General features: G+C 45.7%; 1 protein-coding gene across 4 annotated transcripts in view; it reads left to right on the forward strand.

The window, feature by feature from the left end:
- LOC143284909 (uncharacterized) overlaps window positions 1–25000 on the forward strand; it is a 140596-nt gene that overhangs the window by 45185 nt on the left and 70411 nt on the right. For all 4 annotated transcript variants that reach the window (XM_076592048.1, XM_076592049.1, XM_076592050.1 and 1 more), the window contains exons 22-25: window positions 2777–2939; window positions 4642–4877; window positions 7902–7980; window positions 16353–16573. In XM_076592048.1, the coding sequence (XP_076448163.1) occupies window positions 2777–2939; window positions 4642–4877; window positions 7902–7980; window positions 16353–16573 (699 nt within the window). The remainder of the gene's footprint in view (window positions 1–2776; window positions 2940–4641; window positions 4878–7901; window positions 7981–16352; window positions 16574–25000) is intronic.

Raw genomic sequence — 25000 nt, forward strand, 5'->3', positions numbered from 1 at the left:
TTGCTTGCGTATACACATGAAGGAGGTTCAGGCACTAGCAGGTCTGCACATATGTATTTGTATTTGTATTTCTTTTTATCACAACAGATTTCTCTGTGTGAAATTCGGGCTGCTCTCCCTAGGGAGAGCGCGTCGCTACACTACGGTGCCACCCATTTAAAAAAAATTTTTCCTGCGTGTAGTTTTATTTGTTTTTCCTATCGAAGTGGATTTTTCTACAGAATTTTGCCAGGAACAACCCTTTTGTTGCCGTGGGTTCCTTTACGTGTGCTAAATGCATGCTGCACACGGGACCTCGGTTTATCGTCTCATCCGAATGACTAGCGTCCAGACCACCACTCAAGGTCTAGTGGACGGGGAGAAAATATCGGCGGCTGAGCCGTGATTCGAACCAGCGCACTCAGATTCTCTCACTTCCAAGGTGGACGCGTTACCTCTGGGTCATCACTCCACTATATGATGACCTAGGAGACTGGAAAGCTCTCTACCCTCACCCATATAATGATGATGTGAACTGGATGCTTTTAATAGTGCCTAACCTCGGTCGGAGACCAAGCTCTAAGCGCTTTACAAACACTGAGTCATTTGCACAACAGGCTGCTTACCTGGGTAGAGATAAGATAAGATAAGAATAACTTTATTATCTCCAACTGGAGGAATTTGCTCAGGTGCATTATCACAACATAGACAAGTAAACAACATGGGGACCATAACTGTAAAAGTCAACGACAGCTTTTATGAATATTACGAAGATACAAATGTAAAAAATATCACATACATCGTTTCATACATACATCCACACACTGCAGGTAATAACTAGTATTCTTAATGTGAAAACGGAAAGAATTAAGAAACATTATTTGAATATAATTATAAACATAGCCTACTATACTGCACATTGATTATAATAGACAGATAAGAATAAAGATGAATTGTGGAAAACCACAACCAGATAATCAGCACACACCCGCACCCACCCACCACCTCCCACCCCACACACGCGGATTACTTGATTAAACAAGAGTAATAAACATATGTTCTCAAATAAAAGCATTTCTGAGCCGACTGATAGTGTCATTGAACGCTCATTGTTTGTTTCCTACATCAGGCATCAGTCACGCATACACACACCCTCACACAGACATGTGTATTTACGTGTATGACCGTTTTGTTTTTATACCTTGCCATGTTGGCAGCCATACTCCATTTTCGGGGGTGTGAATGCTGGGGGTGTCTTCTTGTTTCTGTAAAAAAAAAAGAAAAAGATAAAGAAAGAACAATGAGATGGTATGGTCAGGTGACAAAGATCTGACGGGCTGTCCAAGCCCACCCTTCAGGGAGCAGGGCAGGGGGGGAAGGAGACGAGGCAGACAGTGACAAAGGTGGGCAGACAACGTGGAGTGATGGCCTACAGGTAACGCGTCCTTCCTAGGAAGCGAGAGAATCTGAGTGCGCTGGTTCGAATCACGGCTCAGCCGCCGTTATTTTCTCCCCCTCCACTAGACCTTGAGTGGTGGTCTGGATGCTAGTCATTCGGATGAGACGATAAACCGAGGTCCCGTGTGCAGCATGCACTTAGCGCATGTAAAAGAACCCACGGCAACAAAAGGGTTGTCCCTGGCAAAATTCTGTAGAAAAATCCACTTCAATAGGGAAAACAAATAAAACTGCACGCAGGAAAAAAATACAAAAAAAAAAGGGTGGCACTGTAGTGTAGCGACACGCTCTCCCTGGGGAGAGCAGCCTGAATTTCACACAGAGAAATCTGTTGTGATAAAAAGAAATGCAAAAATACAACAACAAAAAACCCCCAAAAAAACATCACTGAGTGGACAGAGACGAGCTTTGCCGAAACTCAGGCCCTATTCCACGACCGCCATAATTGGAGAATGTTGGTGAAACATTCAGACAGATCCGGTGTAAAACCCAATACAGGCAATATTCCTTCTTCCGCAGAACGATACGTGACTGGAACAACCTGCCTGAAACAGCTATAGCAGCAGACACCTTGGACACCTTTAAGTCTAGGGTGCCCCCCAATCAGTAGTTAATTAGATAACAGGTCCCCTACCCCCCCCCCCCTCCTCCTCTTCCCCACCCCCTCTCTTACCCTAATATTTTTGGTTTTTTAAATTTATTTTTGGGGCCCTGCTGTCCGTAGATCAGCAAGGGACCGGCTAGCTCGGAAGGGCGAAAGGTGAAGTGATAGTAGCCTGCAGGAGAACCCACTTACAGTAGGACTAGGTTTTCATCCTCACTAATAGGTCTGTCGCGTTCTGTAGTTTGTTTTTCTTTCATCGCAACCCAACAAAAACGGCGTAAAAATCAAATTGACGATTGTGGCCGTCAACGCAGTGAAAGTGAAAGACAGCAGAAGAGGTGGGCAGACAATATCACTGAGTGGACAGAGGGGAGCTTTGCCGAAACTCAGGCCCAGTCCCAGGACAGAATGTTGGTGATGTGTTCAACAGCGCAGCACACCCCCTACGGCCAAACCAGGTTTTTCAGGCCCAGTGATCAGACTCAAAATGTATCATTACCCCAAATCTGATAATCCTCATTGCCTGGCCATAAAAGACAGAAAATAACATCCTATTCTTACCCAGTGGTTTTTTTTGTGTGTTTAAAAAAAATTTTTTTTAGACATTTATTAAAATAATTTTTCAGGGACCTGTAATTGTCATTCAAAAAAACCCAACAAGGATTGGGAGGGATGTATATAAAAAAAAAAAAAAAAAATCAGAAATATGAGTCTTGTGTCATCTCTTTGTTTTAGGAGTCGGATGAGGAAGGGAGGCTATCCCTGGCCCCCACGGACATTTACCTCTCCCCTCCCTCCACCCCCGGCAGCCTGTCCAGGGTGGATCTGACCTTGAGGTCGGAGGTCAGCAAGTATGACCTCCTGCAGCAGATGAAGTCCACCTTGCAGATGTTGATAGGTTGGTGTCGTTGGGCGTGTTCACATGATTGATAATGATGATTGTAGGAATGCAGACTGATGTTCACATGATTGATACTGATGATTGTAGGAATGCAGACTGATGTTCACATGATTGATAATGATGATTGTAGGAATGCAGACTGATGATTACATCCCCCCCAGGCGGAGAGCTCTTGGTGTTTACATTAATAAAAGTTGAAGATATGGATACTTATACAGCACCTATCCTCGGTCGGAGACCAAGCTCTAAGTTGTGTACAGCGTGAAACTGAAAACGATGATGATGATAATGATGATATGGATACTTATATAGCGCCTATCTTCGGTCGGAGACCAAGCTGTAAATGCTTTACAAATAAAAGGAAGTGTCTGGGTTTGTTCCAATGTACCTTTTATTTACCTGTGTGCTAGCTGAATCGGTAGCATAAGCAGCACTGACTTGAAGTTGTGTACCTTGTGACTGGAGAGAGTTACCACTCTTTTACTATTTGTCTTAGTGTGTGTTGCTGTGTCAGGCTGACAGCAGTTGGCTGGGCTTATAGTGTGAACGTAGCCTCGCAGACGTAAGGAGGGGAGAACTATTTCTTCGTTTGTGGGCTGCAACTCCCACGTTCACTTGTATATACACAAGTGGGCTTTTACGTGTATGACCGTTTTTACCCCGCCATATAGGCAGCCATACTCCATTTTCAGGGGTGTGCATGCTGGGTTTGTTCTTTTTTCCATAGCCACCGAAGGACTAATCTGAAATGCGCTAGAAATAGGTCTTTCAGAGCTCAGGTTCCACAGGTGTGGAACTCTTTACTTTCATCTCTTCAAAATTCCTCTGATCTACATTCCTTTAAGTCAGATATGAAAACTTACCCTTTCCGCAAGCATTTTTGTTATGGACAGAATGGTTAAACCCAAGGTATGCTTGTTGGCAAGTATCTTTGTGCTAGTATTTTTATAGTCCTGTTTTAATGCATTGTGTATTTTATGTAGTTTCGGTCTTAGATGTGATGTCATTTTTTCTATCTGGTTATTTTTGATTGGCATGTGTGTGTGTGTGTGGTTGTGTGTGTGTGTGTGTGTGTGTGTGTGTGTGTGTGTGGTTGTGTGTGTGTGTGTGCGTGCATGCGTGCGTGCATGCATGTGTTTGTGAGGTTACAATGCTCTGGTATGTGTGTGTAAGTGTGTATGCATGTTAGTGTGTCCGAACAGAATTCTATGTTAGAAAATAAAAAATATTTTAATTCTTATGCAACTTTCTTTTTAATGCAGTTGATATTTAATGTCAGTGTGTGTGTGTGTGTAAGGGAGGGACATTTATATATCTGTGTGGGGGGGTGGGTGTGTGCGTGTGTGTGTGTGTTCTACAAAAAATGCATTTTGTTTTAATCTGAGCCTTATTTATTTCATAGCTTTTATAATCTTTAGTGTGCTTTTGCATTCATATGAACACACTGGATGTTTTCCATGGTCAGATAGCGGTTGAGATGTTTATAGTCACCTATGATGTAAGGCGATTTGAGCAGCGTTGGTGCTGGATATCGCGCCATAGAAAAACTATATATTATTATTATTATTATTATTGTCATTATTAGATAAGTCCAATGCTTCAACCACTCGGCTATTGTACCCGACGGAGGAGGAGAATTTCAAAGAGGTGCGCTCACTTTTTTTTCTTTTTTTTTTCTTCTTCTTCTTCTCTCCTGCAGAGAAACAGAAGGAGAAGCAGAAGAGGAGGAAGGGGGTGACGGTGGCCCCCGCCCTCAGAGGGGGCAGGGTGGCGGGGGGTGGGGAGGAGGAGGAGGAGGAAACGCCAGACGGGGGACAGGCTGCCGCCTCCTCCATGCGCTTCCAGTTCCCCCGCTTCGAGGGGTCCCCCGGCCCCACCCCCACCCTCACCCCCTCCTCCACCCCCGAGCCCCTCTCGGAGGCGGAGCTGTCGGAGGTGAGGCCTTTTTGTGCGTCGAGAAGGGGTGCTCCTCTTCTTCTTTGTGTGTCGTTGACGTGTGTTCCTCTCCTTCTTTGTCAACAGCATGTGTTCCTCTCCTTTGTGTGTCGTCGACATGTGTTCCTCTTCTTCTTTGTCAACAGTATGTGTTCCTCTCCTTTGTGTGTCGTCGATATGTGTTCCTCTCCTTCTTTGTGTGTTGACAGCATGTGTTCCTCTCCTTTGTGCGTCGTTGACATGTGTTCCTCTCCTTTGTGTGTCATCAACATGTGTTCCTCTCCTTTGTGCGTCGTTGACATGTGTTCCTCTCCTTTGTGCGTCGTTGACATGTGTTCCTCTCCTTTGTGTGTCATCAACATGTGTTCCTCTCCTTTGTGTGTCATCAACATGTGTTTCTCTCCTTTGTGCGTCATTGACATGTGTTCCTCTCCTTTGTGCGTCGTTGACATGTGTTCCTCTCCTTTGTGCGTCGTTGACATGTGTTCCTCTCCTTTGTGCGTCGTTGACATGTGTTCCTCTCCTCCTTTGTGCGTCGTTGACATGTGTTCCTCTCCTTTGTGCGTCGTTGACATGTGTTCCTCTCCTTCTTTGTGAGTCGTTGACATGTGTTCCTCTCCTTTGTGAGTCGTTGACATGTGTTCCTCTCCTCCTTTGTGAGTCGTTGACATGTGTTCCTCTCCTTCTTTGTGCGTCGTTGACATGTGTTCCTCTCCTTTGTGAGTCGTTGACATGTGTTCCTCTCCTCCTTTGTGCGTCGACGACGTGTGTTCCTCTCCTTTGTGATGAAAGGAAATGTGGATGAATGTGTTTTGATGTGTGCAGTGTTTTGCTTCTTCAGATAAAATGAATAATAGGTGAATATATTTATATAGTTTTCTGCTTACTGTGACAGAACGAATAATTGATAAATGTATTTATTTACATATGCTCTCTCTCTCTCTCTCTCTGTCTCTCTCTCTCTCTGCACATATATATATATATATATATATATATATACTATGATGAAACGAATGATGGATAAATGTATATATATATATACATATATGAATCTGCCGACATTGAAGACATAGTCAGGACTCGCCCCAAGCGCAGAAGTGGAGAGAGGTTCTGAAATAGAGTGCTGACAACAAACCAGAGTGCTTGCTCTGACAGCTGCAGCACGCAGGCCTAGCTGTGGACCAGTGGGAGGAAAGACCGGAACGTAGGAACACAGCACGGACTGTGACCCACTACGAGTGGGATATCTGAGCGAGAGAATCTGAGTGCGCTGGTTCGAATCACGGCTCAGCCGCCGATATTTTCTCCCCCTCCACTAGACATTGAGTGGTGGTCTGGACGCTAGTCATTCGGATGAGACGATAAACCGAGGTCCCGTGTGCAGCATGCATTTAGCGCACATAAAAGAACCCACGGCAACAAAAGGGTTGTTCCTGGCAAAATTCTGTAGAAAAATCCACTTCGATAGGAAAAACAAATAAAACTACACGCAGGAAAAAATACAAAAAAATGGGTGGCGCTGTAGTGTAGCGACGCGCTCTCCCTGGGGAGAGCAGCCCGAATTTCACACAGAGAAATCTGTTGTGATAAAAAGAAATACAAATACAAATATGTTTTTAATAATAATAATGGTATTTATATAGCGCTGAATCTTGTGCAAAGACAAATCAAAGCGCTTTCGCACCAGTCATTCACACGCATGCATAACTCTAAAACTGCAGAAACTAAAGACAAGGAAGAGGCAGGCAAGGGAGGCTATTTTGGGAAGAGGTGGGTTTCAAGGCCAGACTTGAAAGAGCTGAGTGTGGAGACCTGACGAAGCGAAAGAGGAAGTTCATTCCAATCGCAAGGTCCAGAGACAGAGAAAGAACGGCGGCCAACAGTGGAGTGTTTGAATCTGGGTATGCGTAAACAGAGTGGATCCGAAGCCGATCGTAGTGAGCGAGATGGAGTGTAGAGGTGTTTCTACACATGACCATTATGCTGTGCCCCCTCCCTTGGAGGTAGAAAAGGGGTCAGATGGTTAAGACGCTCATCTGCCAGTACAGAGACCGGAGTGTCTAGTCAGTCAGATGAGACGGTAAACCAAGGTCACTTGTGCTGCACACACTTGGCGCACTGGAAAAGAACCCATGGCAACAACAGAAGTGTTGTCCTCTGGCAAGACGGGCGCCATAGCGGAATGGTTAAAGCGTTGGACTGAGGGTCCCGGGTTTGAATCACGGTGACGGCGCCTGGTGGGTAAAGGGTGGAGATTTTTACGATCTCCCAGGTCAACATATGTGCAGACCTGCCAGTGCCTGAACCCCCTTCGTGTGGATACGCAAGCATAAGATCAAATACGCACGTTAAAGATCCTGTAATCCATGTATCGGCGTTCGGTGGGTTATGGAAACAAGAACATACCCAGCATGCACACCTCCGAAAGCGGAGTATGGCTGCCTACATGGCGGGGTAAAAACGGTCATACACATAAAAAGCCCACTCGCGTATATTATATACGAGTGAACATGGGAGTTGAAGCCCACGAACGCAGAAGAAGAAGTCCTCTGGCAAAACTGTGTAGAACTGAAGGAATCGACTCTTGATAGGTACACAAATATACATGCATGCACTCGAGACCTGACCAAGCGCGTTGGGTAATGCTGCTGGTGAGGCATCTGCTGAGCGGATGTGGTGTAGAGTGTATGGATTTGTCTGAATAATGCAGTGACGCTTCCTTGAGAAACTGAAAGTGAACACCCCCGCCCTCCCCCCCCCCGGCCCCCTCCTGTGGGGATGGAAAAAGAAAAAAGCTGTTTATTAGTACAGATAGTATTCGCTACCTTCTGGAAATTTGGTGCCAGGAGTTTGCTCTTTTCTGTGGCTCTCTTTGTTTCTGGCTCTGACCTCCCTGTTCGTCACGTACTTTCTGCCGTGTTGGCTCATTCACCTGTTTGTCTTTTGTTTTTGTTTTCTAGAACGCCTTGAGTATTTGTTGTTGTTGTTGTTGTTGTTGTATATATGAAGGATTGTGTTTTTCAGGAAGAACAAAGCGACGTGGAGGATCAAGTCAAAGAACTGCTGCCGCCCAAGAAAATTCCGGACTTGGAACTGGTGGCTGGTAAGTGCACTGACGGGCAAAAGCGTGCGTTGGGAGTATTTATGATGATGATTTTGTTAGGTGTTTACAATGCACCCTACCTCTTTGGCCAAGGGGCCCCAGACCTCTGACAATTGGCACCAGTGTGGGGGAGGAGAATGGTTACAAAGATAGATAACACAAAGCTGTGTTGGGGAGGAGAATGGTTACAAAGATAGATAACACAAGGCAGTGTGTGGAGGAGAATGGTTACAAAGATAGATAATACAAGGCGGTGTGGGGGAGGAGAATGGTTACAAAGATAGATAACACAAGGCAGTGTGGGGGAGGAGAATGGTTACAAAGATAGATAACACAAGGCAGTGTGGAGGAGAATGGTTACAAAGATAGATAACACAAAGCAGTGTGGGGGAGGAGAATGGTTACAAAGATAGATAACACAAGGCAGTGTGGGGGAGGAGAATGGTTACAAAGATAGATAACACAAGGCAGTGTGGGGGAGGAGAATGGTTACAAAGATAGATAACACAAGGCAGTGTGGGGGAGGAGAATGGTTACAAAGATAGATAACACAAGGCAGTGTGGGGGAGGAGAATGGTTACAAAGATAGATAACACAAGGCAGTGTGGAGGAGAATGGTTACAAAGATAGATAACACAAGGCAGTGTGGGGGAGGAGAATGGTTACAAAGATAGATAACACAAGGCAGTGTGGGGGAGGAGAATGGTTACAAAGATAGATAACACAAGGCAGTGTGGGGGAGGAGAATGGTTACAAAGATAGATAACACAAGGCGGTGTGGGGAGGAGAATGGAAAAAACAAGAAAAAACAAGACATATATGTGTGCTTTTACACTGAGACAATACCACCAGTTGCACACACACACACACACACACACACACACACACACACATATATATATATATACATACATACATACATACATACACACACACACACACACACACACACACACATCGATATATATATATATGTGTGTGTGTGTGTTTGTTAATGAAAAATACATGGATCTCTACTGTACAATGATATAATCTTTAATGATTAATGAACAATATTTCGGGGGGTCACTTTCCAGCCCAGCAGCACTGTGGAGTGCCTCAGGTTTTCATTCTCTCCTGGCAGTGCTTACCTCCTCCCTGTGTGTTCTGCTGACCTGTAGCGAGGTGACACAGTGTTCCAGACAAAGAGATAACACGTTCATTGCTCCCACCTCCACAGTGGCAGGACATTAACTCCGCTCTTGATGAACAGAAACACACTCGCACTGCATTTCACAATACAATACACAATACACAAACTTTTATTGTCTATACTTTGGTACAGAGGTTTTCTTTTTGGCAGCAGCACATGTCCAACATAAGAAGAAAACAACAAACAAATAAAATGAAAAAAATGAATAGAAAATAAAAAGATAAATTAAATGGCACCAAATGGAAATAGCTATATACAAATATACAGATTACTGAAATTTACGTGCCTCTCCATTTCAGTCAGCCAAACCGCATTGCACATCTACACACACACACACACACACACACACACACACACACCACGCGCACACACACGCACACATACGCTCTCTCTCATCCCCTCTCTCTCTGTCTCTCTCTTCACAAGAAATTTAACTACAAAGATCAAGACACAGGGTGTGTTATTGTAACGTGTAATGTACACAGTATTGAGTAAACACTTCAGTTGTTATGGGTCAGATTGCAGAGAGTATCCAGGTGTGACTCAACCCTGTATAAACAAACACACTCACACTATACGTCAGGGCGCAGGGTATGTTGTGTGTATGTATGTCTGATAGTCAGTCGTGTCCGACTATGACCATCAGAACAGCAGAGGAGGAAACTGCTGTCCTATGTGGGCGAGAATTTGATTATAGTGGAGAGAGTCTTGCCCAAGTTAATCTCTACTCTCGGCCAAGAGGGTTTTAGGAAAGTCAGCGTTGGGATGGTTCCTAAAGGCAATTTTGCCTCCTGGTTTGAGAGTCATAGTCCTTCACAAAAGACTTTAAGCTGTAAATGACTTTCCACTGCAATGGAGAAGCCATTGATCATACAGCTCTCAGTTTGCTGTTGGCCCAACTGTAAGCTTATGTCAGTCTGTGAGATGAGCTGAGCATTGGGCCTGCAGGGTATTTTATTGTAACAGAAAATGTGTACTGCATAAGTAAGCACTGTACACTGACTGATAACCAGCATCTGGATGTAGACGTATTTGATTAAAATGTTAACGAAACTTGTTTTTAAATGGTGTACACGTAATCCTCTGGTCATGTTTTTTCTCGGATGTTCTCTCTGTGTTGTTGTTTCTTCAGTGACCATTTCTGTTCCTTTTGGTGGGATCTGAAGAGCTTGAATACGCTCAAACAGACTGTAATGTTGCATTACATCAGTGTGCTATCAACATGTTTATTGATTATCTGGATAATGGGGGCGTGGGTTTCTGTTATATGCTGATTGTAATCCGCAAAGCTTTAACCCTCCTGCTTTCACATATTCTATAAAGAAACTCTTTATAGTGTTCAGCTGTGGACTGTGTGAATGCAGTAGGGTTAAAGTGGATGGTGCATTGCTGTAGATATGTATATCTGATTCATTTTATGCTTTATTCATTTGTTTGCTTGTTTATAAAAAAAAAAGTAATTGTTTGTTACTTTTTTCTGTTTGTGTATCATGTTTTCATTTCGATCGTGGATTTGAGAGAAATAATGTATCTCACTTCTTTCTTGCTATCTTATTCTTTCTTTCCTGACTTTTTCTTTTTTTGGTTTTGATGATTGGGGCCTGTATTTTTATTCATTGTCTACACAGTGACAGTGTCAAATGATACGATATATGTGAAAATATGTTGAATAAGACATGATAAAATATGGTGCAGTGAATGCCCTCACAGTTTTCTCTAGTTTTAAGTGTTTTTGTTGCAGAAATTAAATTTTAGAGCATCCCATGGACCCTGTGTATGAATATGCTGTGCGTCGTTTCCTTTTTCAAAGCATCAGGGACTTGTGTATATGTATCATCAGAAGTCTCGAGAAGAGAATAACACACACACACACACTCCGCACCATCACCACACCATCACATGCCCACACACCACAAAACACACAGACTCATACACACACTCAAACACACATTCACTCACTCACACACACATCCACACACACACACACACACTCCTCTCTCTCTCGTCACTCTCTCTCTCTCTCTCTCTCAGTCTCACTCACACATCAGCAGAAACAAGCAGCACACTCACACACACAGAACACACACAGTCAAACACACAGCACTCACAACACACACACACACCACACCACACCACACAACACCACACACACGCACACACACACTCACAGTACGCACAAGCACACCCACAGCACACACAACACAAAACACACACACTCACAACACACACAACCACATCCACACCACACCACACCACACCATCATGCACACATACACACACCACACCACCCCTCCCATCACAACAGACACATACCCTCCACCCCACCCCCTCCATCCCACACACCCCTCTACCCTCCTCAGTCCACCCCTCCACACACACCTCTCATCATACCCCTCCTCATCCACCCCCCACAAACCCCTCTTACCCCTCCTCATCCACCCCACACACCCCCCCTCTACCCCTCCTCATCCACCCCACATCACACCCCTCTACTCCCTCCTCATCCTCCTCCACACACACACACCTCTACCCCTCCTCATCCACCCCACACACACCCCTCTACCCCTCCTCATCCACCCCACGCACACCCCTCTTACCCCTCATCATCACCCCACACACACCCCTCTACCCTCCTCATCCACCCCACACACACCCCTCTACCCCTCCTCATCCACCCACGCACACACCTCTACCCCTCCTCATTCCACCCCACACACACCCTCTACCCTCCTCATCCACCACCACACCCCTCTACCCTCCTCATCCACCCCACCCCTCACCTTATAACACACCCATCCACACCCACACCCCCTACCATCCTCATCACACCACACAAACCTCAACCCCTCTCATCCACACACAACCTACCTCATCCACCAACCACTTCCATCACCCCCCACACACACCTTACCTCATCTACCCACAACACTACCTTCATCGCACACCCTTACCCTCACCCACCCACACACACCCTTACCCTCTCTCACCCACACACACCACTCACCTCTCATCCCCAACTCATCACCACCCTATCCCCAACAACTCACCCTCCTATCCACCCCACACTCTACTCTATCCACCCACACACACCTCTCCCTCCATCCACCCCACAAAATCTACCCTCTCACCAACACCCTTCCTCTATCCACCCCACACAACCCCTCTACCCACCTCATCACCCCACACACCCCTCTACCCTCCTCATCCACACCCACACTCTTACCCTCTACACCCACACAACCTCCACCCACCCCCCTCATCCACACCCTCTACCTCATCCACCCCACACACACCCCTCTACCCCTCCTCATCCACACCCACACGCCCCTCTACCCCTCCTCACCCACCCCACACACACCACTCTACCCCTCCTCATCCACCCCACACACACCCCTCTACCCCTCCTCATCCACCCCACACACACCCCTCTACCCCACCTCATCCACCCCACACACACCCCTCTACCCCTCCTCATCCACACCCACACGCCCCTCTACCCCTCCTCACCCACCCCACACACAACCCTCCACCCCACCCCCCTCCATCCCACACACCCCTCTACCCCTCCTCATCCACCCCACACACACCCCTCTACCCCTCCTCATCCACACCCACACGCCCCTCTACCCCTCCTCATCCACCCCACACACACCCCTCTACCCCTCCTCATCCACCCCACACACACCCCTCTACCCCTCCTCATCCACCCCACACACACCCCTCTACCCCTCCTCATCCACCCCACACACACCCCTCTGCCCCTCCTCATCCACCCCCCACACACCCCTCTACCCCTCCTCATCCACCCCACACACACCCCTCTACCCCTCCTCATCTACCCCACACACACCCCTCTACCCCTCCTCATCCACCCCACACACACCCCTCTACCCCTCCTCATCTACCCCACACACACCACTCCACCCCTCCTCATCCACCCCACACACCCCTCTACCCCTCCTCATCCACCCCACACACCCATCTACCCCTGCTCATCCACCCCACACACACCCCTCCTCATCCACCCCACACACACACCTCTACCCCTCCTCATCCACCCCACACACCCCTCTACCCCTCCTCATCCACCCCACACACACCCCTCTACCCCACCTCATCCACCCCACACACACCCCTCTACCCCTCCTCATCCACCCCACACACACCACTCCACCTCTCCTCATCCACCCCCCACACACCCCCCTCCACCCCTCCTCATCCACCCCACACACACCCCTCCACCCCTCCTCATCCACCCCACACACACCCCTCCACCCCTCCTCATCCACCCCACACACACCCCTCCACCCCTCCTCATCCACCCCACACACACCCCTTCTCATCCACCCCCCACACACCCCTCTACCCCTCCTCATCCACCCCACACACCACTCCACCCCTCCTCATCCACCGCCCACACACCACTCACCCCTCCTCATCCACCCCCACACACCCCCTCTACCCCTCCTCATCTACCCCCACACACACCACTCTACCCCTCCTCATCCACCCCACACACACCCCTCTACCCCTCCTCATCCACCCCACACACACCCCTCTACCCCTCCTCATCCACCCCACACACACCACTCCACCTCTCCTCATCCACCCCCACACACACCCCCTCCACCCCTCCTCATCCACCCCACACACACCCCTCCACCCCTCCTCATCCACCCCCCACACACCCCTCCACCCCTCCTCATCCACCCCCACACACCTCCACCCCTCCTCATCCACCCCACACACACTCCTCTACCCCTCCTCATCTACCCCACACACACCCCTCTACCCCTCCTCATCCACCGCCCACACACCCCTCCACCCCTCCTCATCCACCCCACACCACCCCTCTACCCCTCCTCATCCACCCCACACACTCCTCTACCCCTCCTCATCTACCCCACACACACCACTCCACCCCTCCTCATCCACCCCCGCCCCCCCTCTACCCCTCCTCATCCACCCCACACACCCATCTACCCCTGCTCATCCACCCCACACACACCCCTCCTCATCCACCCCACACACACCTCTACCCCTCCTCATCCACCCCACACACCCATCTACCCCTGCTCATCCACCCCACACACACCCCTCCTCATCCACCCCACACACACACCTCTACCCCTCCTCATCCACCCCACACACCCATCTACCCCTGCTCATCCACCCCACACACACACCCTCCTCATCCACCCCACACACACACCTCCACCCCTCCTCATCCACCCCCCACACACCCCTCCACCACCCTCTGTGTGAGTGTGAGTCCACTGACTGTCACCCCTGCTGTTCTCAGAGGCTGTGATGCAGAGAGAGAGAATTCGAAGAAAGAAAGAGAAGGCAAAGGCTGGTGAGATAGAGTAACGCCAGTATGCTTCTCCCTGTTCCTGTGTGTGGTGTCCGATTACTGTTTGTCATGTACACACACACACACACACACACACACACACACACACACACACACACATTTGCAAAGTGACCACTACATGTCAGATCACTGTTTGTCGTGAACACACACACACACACACACACATTTGCAAAGTGACACACACACATGCATACACACACACACACACACACACACACACATACGCAGGCCAGTTGATCAGTTTGCTCTATGCCTTACTAGCTGTTGTTCCAGGCGTTGTGTGTGTAATTGGAGATGGATTTTGTTTTAGTTAGTTGGTGCCTTGTCATTGTGGTAATTATTTTTTGTGACCAGAGCTGATTCCCCAACATGCACACACACACACACACACACACTCACTCATGCATGCACACAGACACTCACAGATGCTTAGACACACGCACAGACACACACACACAGACACACACACACACACACACACACACACACACACACACACACACACACACACACACATATGCAGGCCAGTTGATCAGTTTGCTCTATGCCATACTAGCTGTTGTTCCAGGCATTGGGTGTGTAATTGGAGATGGATTTTGTTTTAGTTAACTAGTTGGCGCCTTGTCATTGTGGTAATTATTTTTGTGACCAGAGCTGATTCCCCAGCATGCACACACACACACACTCTTGCATGCACACAGACACTCGCAGATGCTTAGACACACACACAGACACACACACACAGACACACACACACACACACACACACACACACACACACACACACACACACATTCCTTCAGTCTGGTGGTAAAAAGTTTTGTATATTGATGTCTCAAATATGAGGAAACATTGAATTCCAGAATTTATAAAGATGGCAAATGTCTGCTGGAAAGATTTTAGTTTGGAAATAGCTTCATAGTACTGCGTTTGAATAGCCTAGAGAATTGCAACAACGGCTGTGTGAAATAGAAATGCGTGTGAAAGAACTGCTGTTGTGAAGTGTTTAGATGCAAAGAGAGTTGCTGTGTGTGTGTGGATTAGAGGCAAGTGGGATATGTATATTGACTTTTAGGCGAGTGGTTTGCTTTTTTCTCGGAATGTTGATGTGTGTCCAGGGTTCTTGCCGGCATTGACTGTCCAGTGGGAACATCATGATGCACTGTATCACAAACATGCATGCATATGCACATAGGCATGCACACATGCAGGCATACTCACATGCACACACACACACACATGTGCATGCGCACACACACACACACACACACACACATTTTAAAAGAGTAACAGAACACACAAACACACACACACACACACACACACACAAATGGCACAGCCAGTTTTTTGACCATTTTGTTGTTTGTGTGACTACACAGATTTATAGTGCGGCACAGTTTCAACTCTGTGTGTGTGTGTGTGTGTGTGTGTGTGTGTGTGTGTGTGCGCGCGTGCGTGTGTGTGTGTTCTGTTACTCTTTTAAAATGTGTGTGTGTGTGTGTGTGTGTGTGTGTGTGTGTGTGTGCGTGCGTGTGTGTGTGTTCTGTTACTCTTTTAAAATGTGTGTGTGTGTGTGTGTGTGTGTGTGTGTGTGTGTGTGTGTTCTGTTACTCTTTTGTCACAACAGTTGTCTCTATGTGGAATTCGGTCTGCTCTCCCCAGGGAGAGTATGCTGTTACAACGCAGCGCCACCCACATTTTTTTCGTGTGCGTGTGTGTGCATGCATGCATGCATGCATGCATTCTTGCATATTTATACATGTGTTACCATCTCTCCCCTCCCCCACCCCTTGTGATTCACAACAGTTGCTGCAGAAGCACAAGCCAAGGCAGACAAATCTGTCGGCAAGCCAGTCGTCAAGGATGATCTCCCTGCACCAAAGCGGACGCGCAAAGCCATCAGCGACGTGGAGATCGACGCGGAGACGTTGATGAAGGGGGCGAGACGAGCGCCGGTTGCCGTCAGGAAGGAAGCGGACCATTCACACGTTGGTGGCATCACCGGCGTCAGCTCTGAGGGCGGGGATGTATGTATCAGTTTTCTGTTGCTTTCCTGTCGTACGTCTTGGACGCATGCATGCACAGTTTGATATGTATGGCTGTCTGTGAATCTTTCATATTTATTTGTCATATTTTGGTGTAGTTTGTTTTTTGTGTTGTTGTTTTGGGGTTTGTTTTTTTGGGGGGTTATTTTTGAGGGGGGGTGGGGTGGGGGGGGGGATCAGTTTCTGTTGCTTCCTTTCGTACGTCTTGGACGCATGATTGCACAGTTTGACATGTATACCCTGTATGTGTACCTTTCTTTTTTATTTATCATATTTTGGATTGGTTTTGTGTTGTTGTTTTTGTTTTTTTTTGTTTTTTTGGGGGGTGGGGTGGGGGGGGGGGTTGTATCAGTTTCAGTTGCTTCCTTTCATACGTCTTGAACACATGTACACACAGTTTGACATGAATGCCCTGCCTGTGTACCATTCGTTTTTATCATATTTTGGTGTAGTTTGTTTTTGTTTTGCTGTTGTTGTTGTTGTTGTTGTATATCCAAAGCAGATGTGGTGTAGTGTGTATGGTTCAGTCCACATGGTTTGACGCCTCCTTGAACCTGAAACTGGAGGGGTTGTATTTTGGTCTGATTATTGTTTGGTTTTTTTTTATATTGTTTTATTGACTCACTTGTGTAAGTGAGTCTATGTTTTAACCCGGTGTTCGGTTGTCTGTGTGTGTGTGTGTGTGTCCGTGTGTCTGTGTGTCCGTGGTAAACTTTAACATTGAAGTTTTCTCTGTAAACACTTTGTCAGTTGACACCAAATTAGGCATAAAAATAGGAAAAATTCAGTTCTTTCCAGTCATCTTGTTTAAAACAATATTGCACCTCAGGGATGGGCACAAAAAAAAAGAAAAAAAAGAAGCCTAATTATATGCAAACTGCATTTACTGTTATATTTTTTGTATTCTCTAAACTTGGCACTTCTGACCACAACAACAAGAGCAGTCATTATTATCATTTTTTGTTCAAACAGGAACTTCTTTTGCTAAGCATGGAATTTTTATTTATTTTGCAAACGTTTTGGTGCAGATAGTAAAGAAGGGAAATTACTCTGTAATTAATGCTAGGGGACTTAATTTGCCACAAGTGAGTCTTGAAGGCCATGGCTCTCTTGTTTCTTTTCTTTTTTTTTTCTCACAGTTGTTGCTGTTTTTGTGATGATATGATTTTCCTTTTTTAAAAACATGGAGACTGCATTTTGATGACTGCTCTGTACATAGCTCAAAATTTGACTTCTTGAGGATGAATGTTTTTATTTGGAACCCCCTTGAGTTGCAGTGTGTGTGTGTGAGTATGAGAGAGAGTTTCTTTGGTTGTTACTTTTTTGTTGTTGTTGTTTTTGTTTCTATCTGTGTACATTTGTTTGTAAGTGTCTTCATGCACACCAACCTAAGTATGGAAATATTCATGTCCCCCATATACATCAAACTCATTCATTCATTCATGAATTTTGATTGTTTTAAATTTATGTTAAACTGGGTCAGTCAAAGGTTTTTATCTCCGCTGGTTCAAAATTATATTTGTCTCTATCATTTATGTTGTGTCTGGTTCATCAGAGTGCCGACGACACTGGCATCATAAATGCCAGAACTGACTATCCTGATGATATGGTATGCTTTTTGGTTTTTTCTGGATTTGGGGCTTAACTTTATTTATAAATTTATTCTTTTTTTTTATAGCATTTTTTTTTTAAACACCTCATATTTTTTTTTCTTTTAAGATGATGGGTGGAAGGCATTGTTACAGAGTTCAACATTTACATGTCTGTTTTTGATATAAAGAAAATCCATTTCTTGTTTGCATATTGATACAGGAATATCAAATGATGCATTTAAAAAATGAACCTAAATTATTGTTTTGATATGCTTTGATATGATCACATTTTGCTGAAAAATGAACCTAAATTATTGTTTTGTATGATCACATTTTGCTGAAGGAAAACCTGCAGTATGTAAAGGTGAACTTTTCAGAAGTTGAATGATGTTATTGTAAATTTTTAGAATACTTTAACAAACATATATCAGTTAACTGGTTCTGTGAAATTTGATTTTTATTCCTGAAATATAAAGTGCATTTAAAGGGTGTGTAGAAAGGTGACCGTTCAGTTTGCAGAGGAACACTTTGGTGAGAGTTCTGTTTAAAGACACAGAGAAAATATTTACATTTACAGATTGGTAAATGTCAAATCCAGTTCTTTTTCTTTTTTTTCTTTTTTTAAGATATACAGGAAAGTAATACTTCATTTCAGAGATTTGTGTTTATAGTTGTTGACAAATATACAGGCAGACATCCAATAACTTTATCAGAGATGCTAATGCAGAAGATGATTCTATATGGTTTCAGCATGGTGTTGTGTCCTTGGGAAAAGGGACTGTACTCTTGATTTTCCTCACTCCACTTGGGTGTAAATGTGAACCTGAAATTGGTCAGGGAAGATTACAAGCGGGGGAAGGGGGGGGGGGAGGGGATTGAGCCCTGCCTTTCTACGCTGAGCCCTAGACACAGTGGATTCATGAATTCACTGCCCAGATGGCCCTGGAAAGTTTATGGGACCTCTAACTTTAAAAAAAAAAAAAAAAATGTCAGTAGTCATACTCCCGTTTTCATGTGTACAACTAAAAGAGAGGGAAATTAGGATGTCTGTGTCCTTTTACAGCTGAATGCTGTTTATGTCCGTGCTGCAAGTAAACGTCATTAGGAAATGCAGTGAGGTTTGTGATGTGTGTATGACAATGAGACAAAGATATTTTATTGCATCAATGTTGGGGAAAAAAACCCAAAGAAACACACACACACACACACACACACACACACACACACACACACACACAGCCCAAAAACTCAGGATATCGTGGACTTGTTGCTGGTTTGCAGCGGTTAATGAGGATAAGGTTTCCACACCTTGCTGCGCTTCACTCTCGGGCCCAGCAGGGGACGCAGGTAGTGGTGGTTCGTGGTAATGGCAAGTGCAGTGCAGCAGCCAAAGTTGCTTCCCTTCGTCACCCATTTTTGTTTTTAGCTCCCTTCTTTTCTTTTCTTTTCTTTTTTCTTTTTTTTTTTTTCTTTTTAATTGGAAGTGTGTCCTGGCATTAGGTATATGCGTGTGTGAATCAGGTGAATTTTTTTTTTTTGCCATAGTTTTAATTCTGTGAACCCCCCTAACTTTTCCTCCCTCCCCTTCCTCCCTCCCTCTGGGTGAGACTTGCGTTATTTGTTTTAGATCTATATTAATCTGTTATTGAGGGTTTGTTTTATGGGGTTTTGATTGTTGTTGTTGTTGTTGTTTTTCTAGAAATCTTTCTCTCTCAATATTTTGTTCTCCTTTGTGAAAATGTAGCACTTTTTTTTTTTAAGGTCCGTAAACAGGATGCTTTTCTTTTCTTTTTCTTAAGAAGTTAACATATAAGAAATTATAGCAGTTTCATCGTTCTATATAACAGGGGATTTTGTTGGGGGGGGTTTTCTCAAAGAAATATTGGCATTTTATTTATTCTTTTATGAACTTATAACTATTCCTTTAGTACAATTCGAGCAAAAATTACCCTTTTGAAAAACAAATTCTGTACCCTCTTTTCTTCTCCCTACCCCCCAAAAAAGAGTGAAAGCAGATGTTTATTGTAGTTGTGTGCAGTAAAATCGGTATATACCGGAGTGACGGATAGCAACAACAACAAAAATGAAAGGGTTAAAAACCAGGGTTTCTATTTCCAAACTGATAGCCAGCTCTGGTTTGTCACAGCGTGACATCAGTACAGTTGATCCATCCTCCTTTCTCTCTCCGCCGTCCCTAGCTTCCCCTACCCTCTTCCACCCCCTCCAGAACGAAGAGAATGTAGATGCTTAGAGCATAGCCTGTGACATCAGTAGCTGTTCTTATCCTTTACATCTCCCCCCCCCCACCTCCACCCCCTTCCACCCACCCACCAGTTTGTTTTGTGTTTGTTTGTGGGTTATTTCCCTTCCAATTGCCAAACCTGTCGTTGATAGTGTGGAGTTACTTCCTCGCAGTGAGTTGTGGGGTGAATTGGGGTGTTGACTTTGTGTTGCGGTCATCGTTGAGAACGCTTACATGGGTTCGATTTGTGCCACGTGGTTTGCTGGGAGGGAATATTGTGGTTTGGGTAATGTTCTGTTTTTAGTATGCCCAATTCTGGGACCTGTTTAATTGAAACCAGAATTTTTGTGTTTTGCAATGCAGCCATATGATGATAAGTGACATACATCGCATGCAGTCGACCCTTCGAATCAAGAATTTAACTCACTCAGTACGGCCAGTCCTCTCTTCTCCTCTACACAGACCCCTCGGATGTCCAGTGGGTGTCTCAATGACCCAACCTTTAGCTTCCGTCGTCAGAACTGTGGTATTCTTTGTCAACATTCACCTCTTCAGTATAAGAGCCTTCTGCTTGCAATATCTTGATGATGGTAATTGGGATGAAACGCTGTTAACGTTGTCTCTTTCGCCGTTCGTATGGAAAGAGTTAAGGCATGATATGTTGAGAAGCGTCCCTTAACTCTCCATACGAACAGGCAAAAGAGAAGACATTAACAGCGTTTCACCCCAATTACCGCCATCAAAGTATTGCAAGTGGAAGGCTCTCATACTGAAGAGGTGAATGTTGACAAAGAATACAACAATTCTGACGACGGAAGGTAAAGGTTGGGTCATTGAGACACCCACTGGACATCCGAGGGGTCTGTGTAGAGGAGAAGAGAGGACTGGCCGTACTGAGTGAGTTAACATGAACATGAGCTGACATTTGTCATCTCAAGTCGCCATGTCTTTCGTTAACCTTTGCATGGCTTGCAGGGCCCAGAACGGAAAGAGCAGTTCTCTGACTGGCACAAACTGAATGAACGCGTCATTGCCGGTGATTTTTTGGGACCTTACGAGATGGCTGCCTCTTTGTTTGATGACTTAATCTATATCAAACTCAAGCCCACTAACCCTCCAAAAAGAGAAAATAAAACACTGAAAATGGGTTGCGTCATCTAATAAATATTGTTTCATTGATGCACAAAAATTGCCGTTGAAACAGATCCCAGAATTTAGGATACCGAAACAGGACTTAACTTGTGTGCTTTGTGTGATTTTTGTTGTGGGAGGGGTTTGGAACGGCTGTGTGTGGTGGTGTGTTGTTTTGTGGTACTGCAGACTTGTGCGTTCTGTTTTTTTTTCTGCATTGGTGGGCTGCAGCTCCCGCATTGACGGAATATGAAAGTTGGTTTTTACCTGTACGACCTTTTTTTTTCTCCTTCTGCCATGGAGGCAGCCGAATTCTGTTTTCAGGGGTGTGCATGCTGGCTGTGTTCTTGTTTCCATAACCCGTCAAACGATGACATGGAATAAGGGATCTTTAACGCGTGTATTTGATCTACACTCGGCTTATATCACAGATTGACATAAGTTTACATTTGGGCCAACAGCAAAGTGAGAGCTGTATTATCAATGGTTTCTCCAGTCAATGGGAAACCATTTACAGCTTAGTCTTTTGTGAAGGACTATGACTTTCAAACTAGGAGGCAAAATTGTGCTGGCTCTTAGTGCTGCAGCTTTGTAGGCTAGTTGGCCTTTGGGAACCATCCCAACGCCGACTGTCCTAAAACCCTCTTGGCCGAGAGAGTGGGGATGTACTTGGGCAAGACACTGTCCACTATAATCAAATTCTAGCCCAAATAGTCGGAACAGCAGTTGCCTCCTCTGCTGTTCTGATGGTCATAGTCGGACACAACTGATTATCATATATATATTTGATCTTGATACACATGAAAAAGGGTTCAGTCACTAGCAGGTTTGCACATCAGTTGACTTGGGGAATATAGGGGAAAATTATCCATCCTGAACACAACAGGTGTCATGACCAGGATTCGAACCAGGATCCTCAGATGGAAAGTGTAATGCTTTAACCGCAGGGCTCCTGTGTGCTTGTCAGACTGGGGCATGAAAGGGGTTTTGGTTTTAGGATTCTGTTTTCCTTCTCTGCATGCTCGATCGTTTCTCTTCCCATGTCTCCTTTCCTCTCTCTCTCTCTCTCTCTCTCTCTCTCTCTCTCTCTCTCTCTCCCTCCCCATCTGTCTCTGTCTCTGCCCTGTCTGTCGCTTCTTCTCTTTCTGTTTTCCATTTGTATTCAACAGTTGTTACTCTCATCTCTGCTGTGTGTGTATACTGTAAACCACCTTGTAAGACTGGGCCCCGCCTTCCTGTGCCGAGCCCTGGACACAGTGGGTGTGGATTCACTGCCTTCCTGTGCCGAGCCCTGGACACAGTGGGTGTGGATTCACTGCCTTCCTGTGCCGAGCCCTGGACACAGTGGGTGTGGATTCACTGCCTTCCTGTGCCGAGCCCTGGACACAGTGGGTGTGGATTCACTGCCTTCCTGTGCCGAGCCCTGGACACAGTGGGTGTGGATTCACTGCCTTCCTGTGCCCAGCCCTGGACACAGTGGGTATGGATTCACTGCCTTCCTGTGCCGAGCCCTGGACACAGTGGGTGTGGATTCACTGCCTTCCTGTGCCGAGCCCTGGACACAGTGGGTGTGGATTCACTGCCTTCCTGTGCCGAGCCCTGGACACAGTGGGTGTGGATTCACTGCCTTCCTGTGCCGAGCCCTGGACACAGTGGGTGTGGATTCACTGCCTTCCTGTGCCGAGCCCTGGACACAGTGGGTGTGGATTCACTGCCTTCCTGTGCCGAGCCCTGGACACAGTGGGTGTGGATTCACTGCCTTCCTGTGCCGAGCCCTGGACACAGTGGGTGTGGATTCACTGCCTTCCTGTGCCGAGCCCTGGACACAGTGGGTGTGGATTCACTGCCTTCCTGTGCCGAGCCCTGGACACAGTGGGTGTGGATTCACTGCCTTCCTGTGCCGAGCCCTGGACACAGTGGGTGTGGATTCACTGCCTTCCTGTGCCGAGCCCTGGACACAGTGGGTGTGGATTCACTGCCTTCCTGTGCCGAGCCCTGGACACAGTGGGTGTGGATTCACTGCCCCCGATGGTCGGAAAAGGCTATGGGACCTTTGACCTTTGACCTGGTTAGTGCCCAGTGTCTGGTGAGCGCCCACCAACGCCCCTGACCCCATCCCCAGATCCTTTGTTGAAAACTGTGCATAGGTAAAATACCTTGTAAACGCCACCCACTTCGAAGAAAATGAAGAAGAGAAAATCATCTTGCACTAATGATAGTTGTCAGGGGTTGGGTTTGTCAGACAGGAAGAAAAGAAAAAAATGATGAATGATAGTAGTAGCTGTAGTAGTAGTAGTAGAAGTAGTAGTAGTAATGATAATGATAATAGTATAATTATTAATTGATAATATCAGTAATGATGATAAAATGCAGGCTTCTATAGTGCAGCAGCCCCGTTTCAGATGGGAATCAGCGCTCATTACAATGAAACACAAATTTAAGGATAAGGGACAGGAAAAGTATGTACAACAAAAATCAGCACAGGCAATATATCAGTCTCACATCACACAGGCCCAAATCACAGCAAAATAAATACATCCCATTCACCACGGTCACAATAAGCACAAAGGAAGAAGGCACCATACAAATTACACCAAAAATCTTCACAAAATAATGCATGCAAACCAACACAGAGCACACCCAGCCATCAGATCACAGCAAGCGTGTGTAGATGGAAAAGTTTATTGATGAAAATACGGTTTGAAAAAAATATGTTCTGAGTTCTGTCTTGAACGTGGGTGTGAGGGAGGTGTGAGGGTAGTGAATTCCACTGTTTTGGGGTGCAACAAAAGGAACGTTCACCGTACGTTTTGTGCGTATCTTTGGAAAACACAGTGTGCACATGTCATTTGAAAAACGGAGTTGTCTAGATATCTAGGTGAGGGGAGGAATTTTGTTTAATGTCCCGTCACACATATCGGTGATTGAAGACATTTTGTTAAAGTATTTATGAATACATCTGAGTATTATCGGTTAGAAGGGGTGGGAGATGTGGATGAATGGATGGTTGGGAGAAACTGGGCAAATGAGGGTAAAAATGTGGGTGAAATTTGGAAGAAAAAACAACAACAACAAAACAACTCTAAATACAGTTACAGGAAATTACTTAAAGGACTTCGTAAAAGAGAAGTCGTTAAACTGACAAGCGAAACAACTGATAATGAATGCAAAAAGTCAAAAACATCAACGTACAAATGTTGATTTTTGTTGGATACCATCCCACACTGGATTCCGTTATAATGACCAAGCAGACAGGGCAGCAAAAAGGGGAGCAAAAAATCATATAGATAGTATAAAAGTATATTGCCCATTGTCATACAAGGAAATAAGCAATATACTAGAAAGAGTCTTTTATAGGTGCTTGAATTCAAGTCTAAAACCTCGTCAGTTGACTCTCTCAGACTTTGGTCCGATTCGCAGACCAATTCTGAGTTTAGCTCTCAG

The sequence above is a fragment of the Babylonia areolata genome, chromosome 8, assembly GCF_041734735.1.
Source record: "Babylonia areolata isolate BAREFJ2019XMU chromosome 8, ASM4173473v1, whole genome shotgun sequence".
In the NCBI taxonomy this organism is placed as follows: domain Eukaryota; kingdom Metazoa; phylum Mollusca; class Gastropoda; order Neogastropoda; family Buccinidae; genus Babylonia; species Babylonia areolata.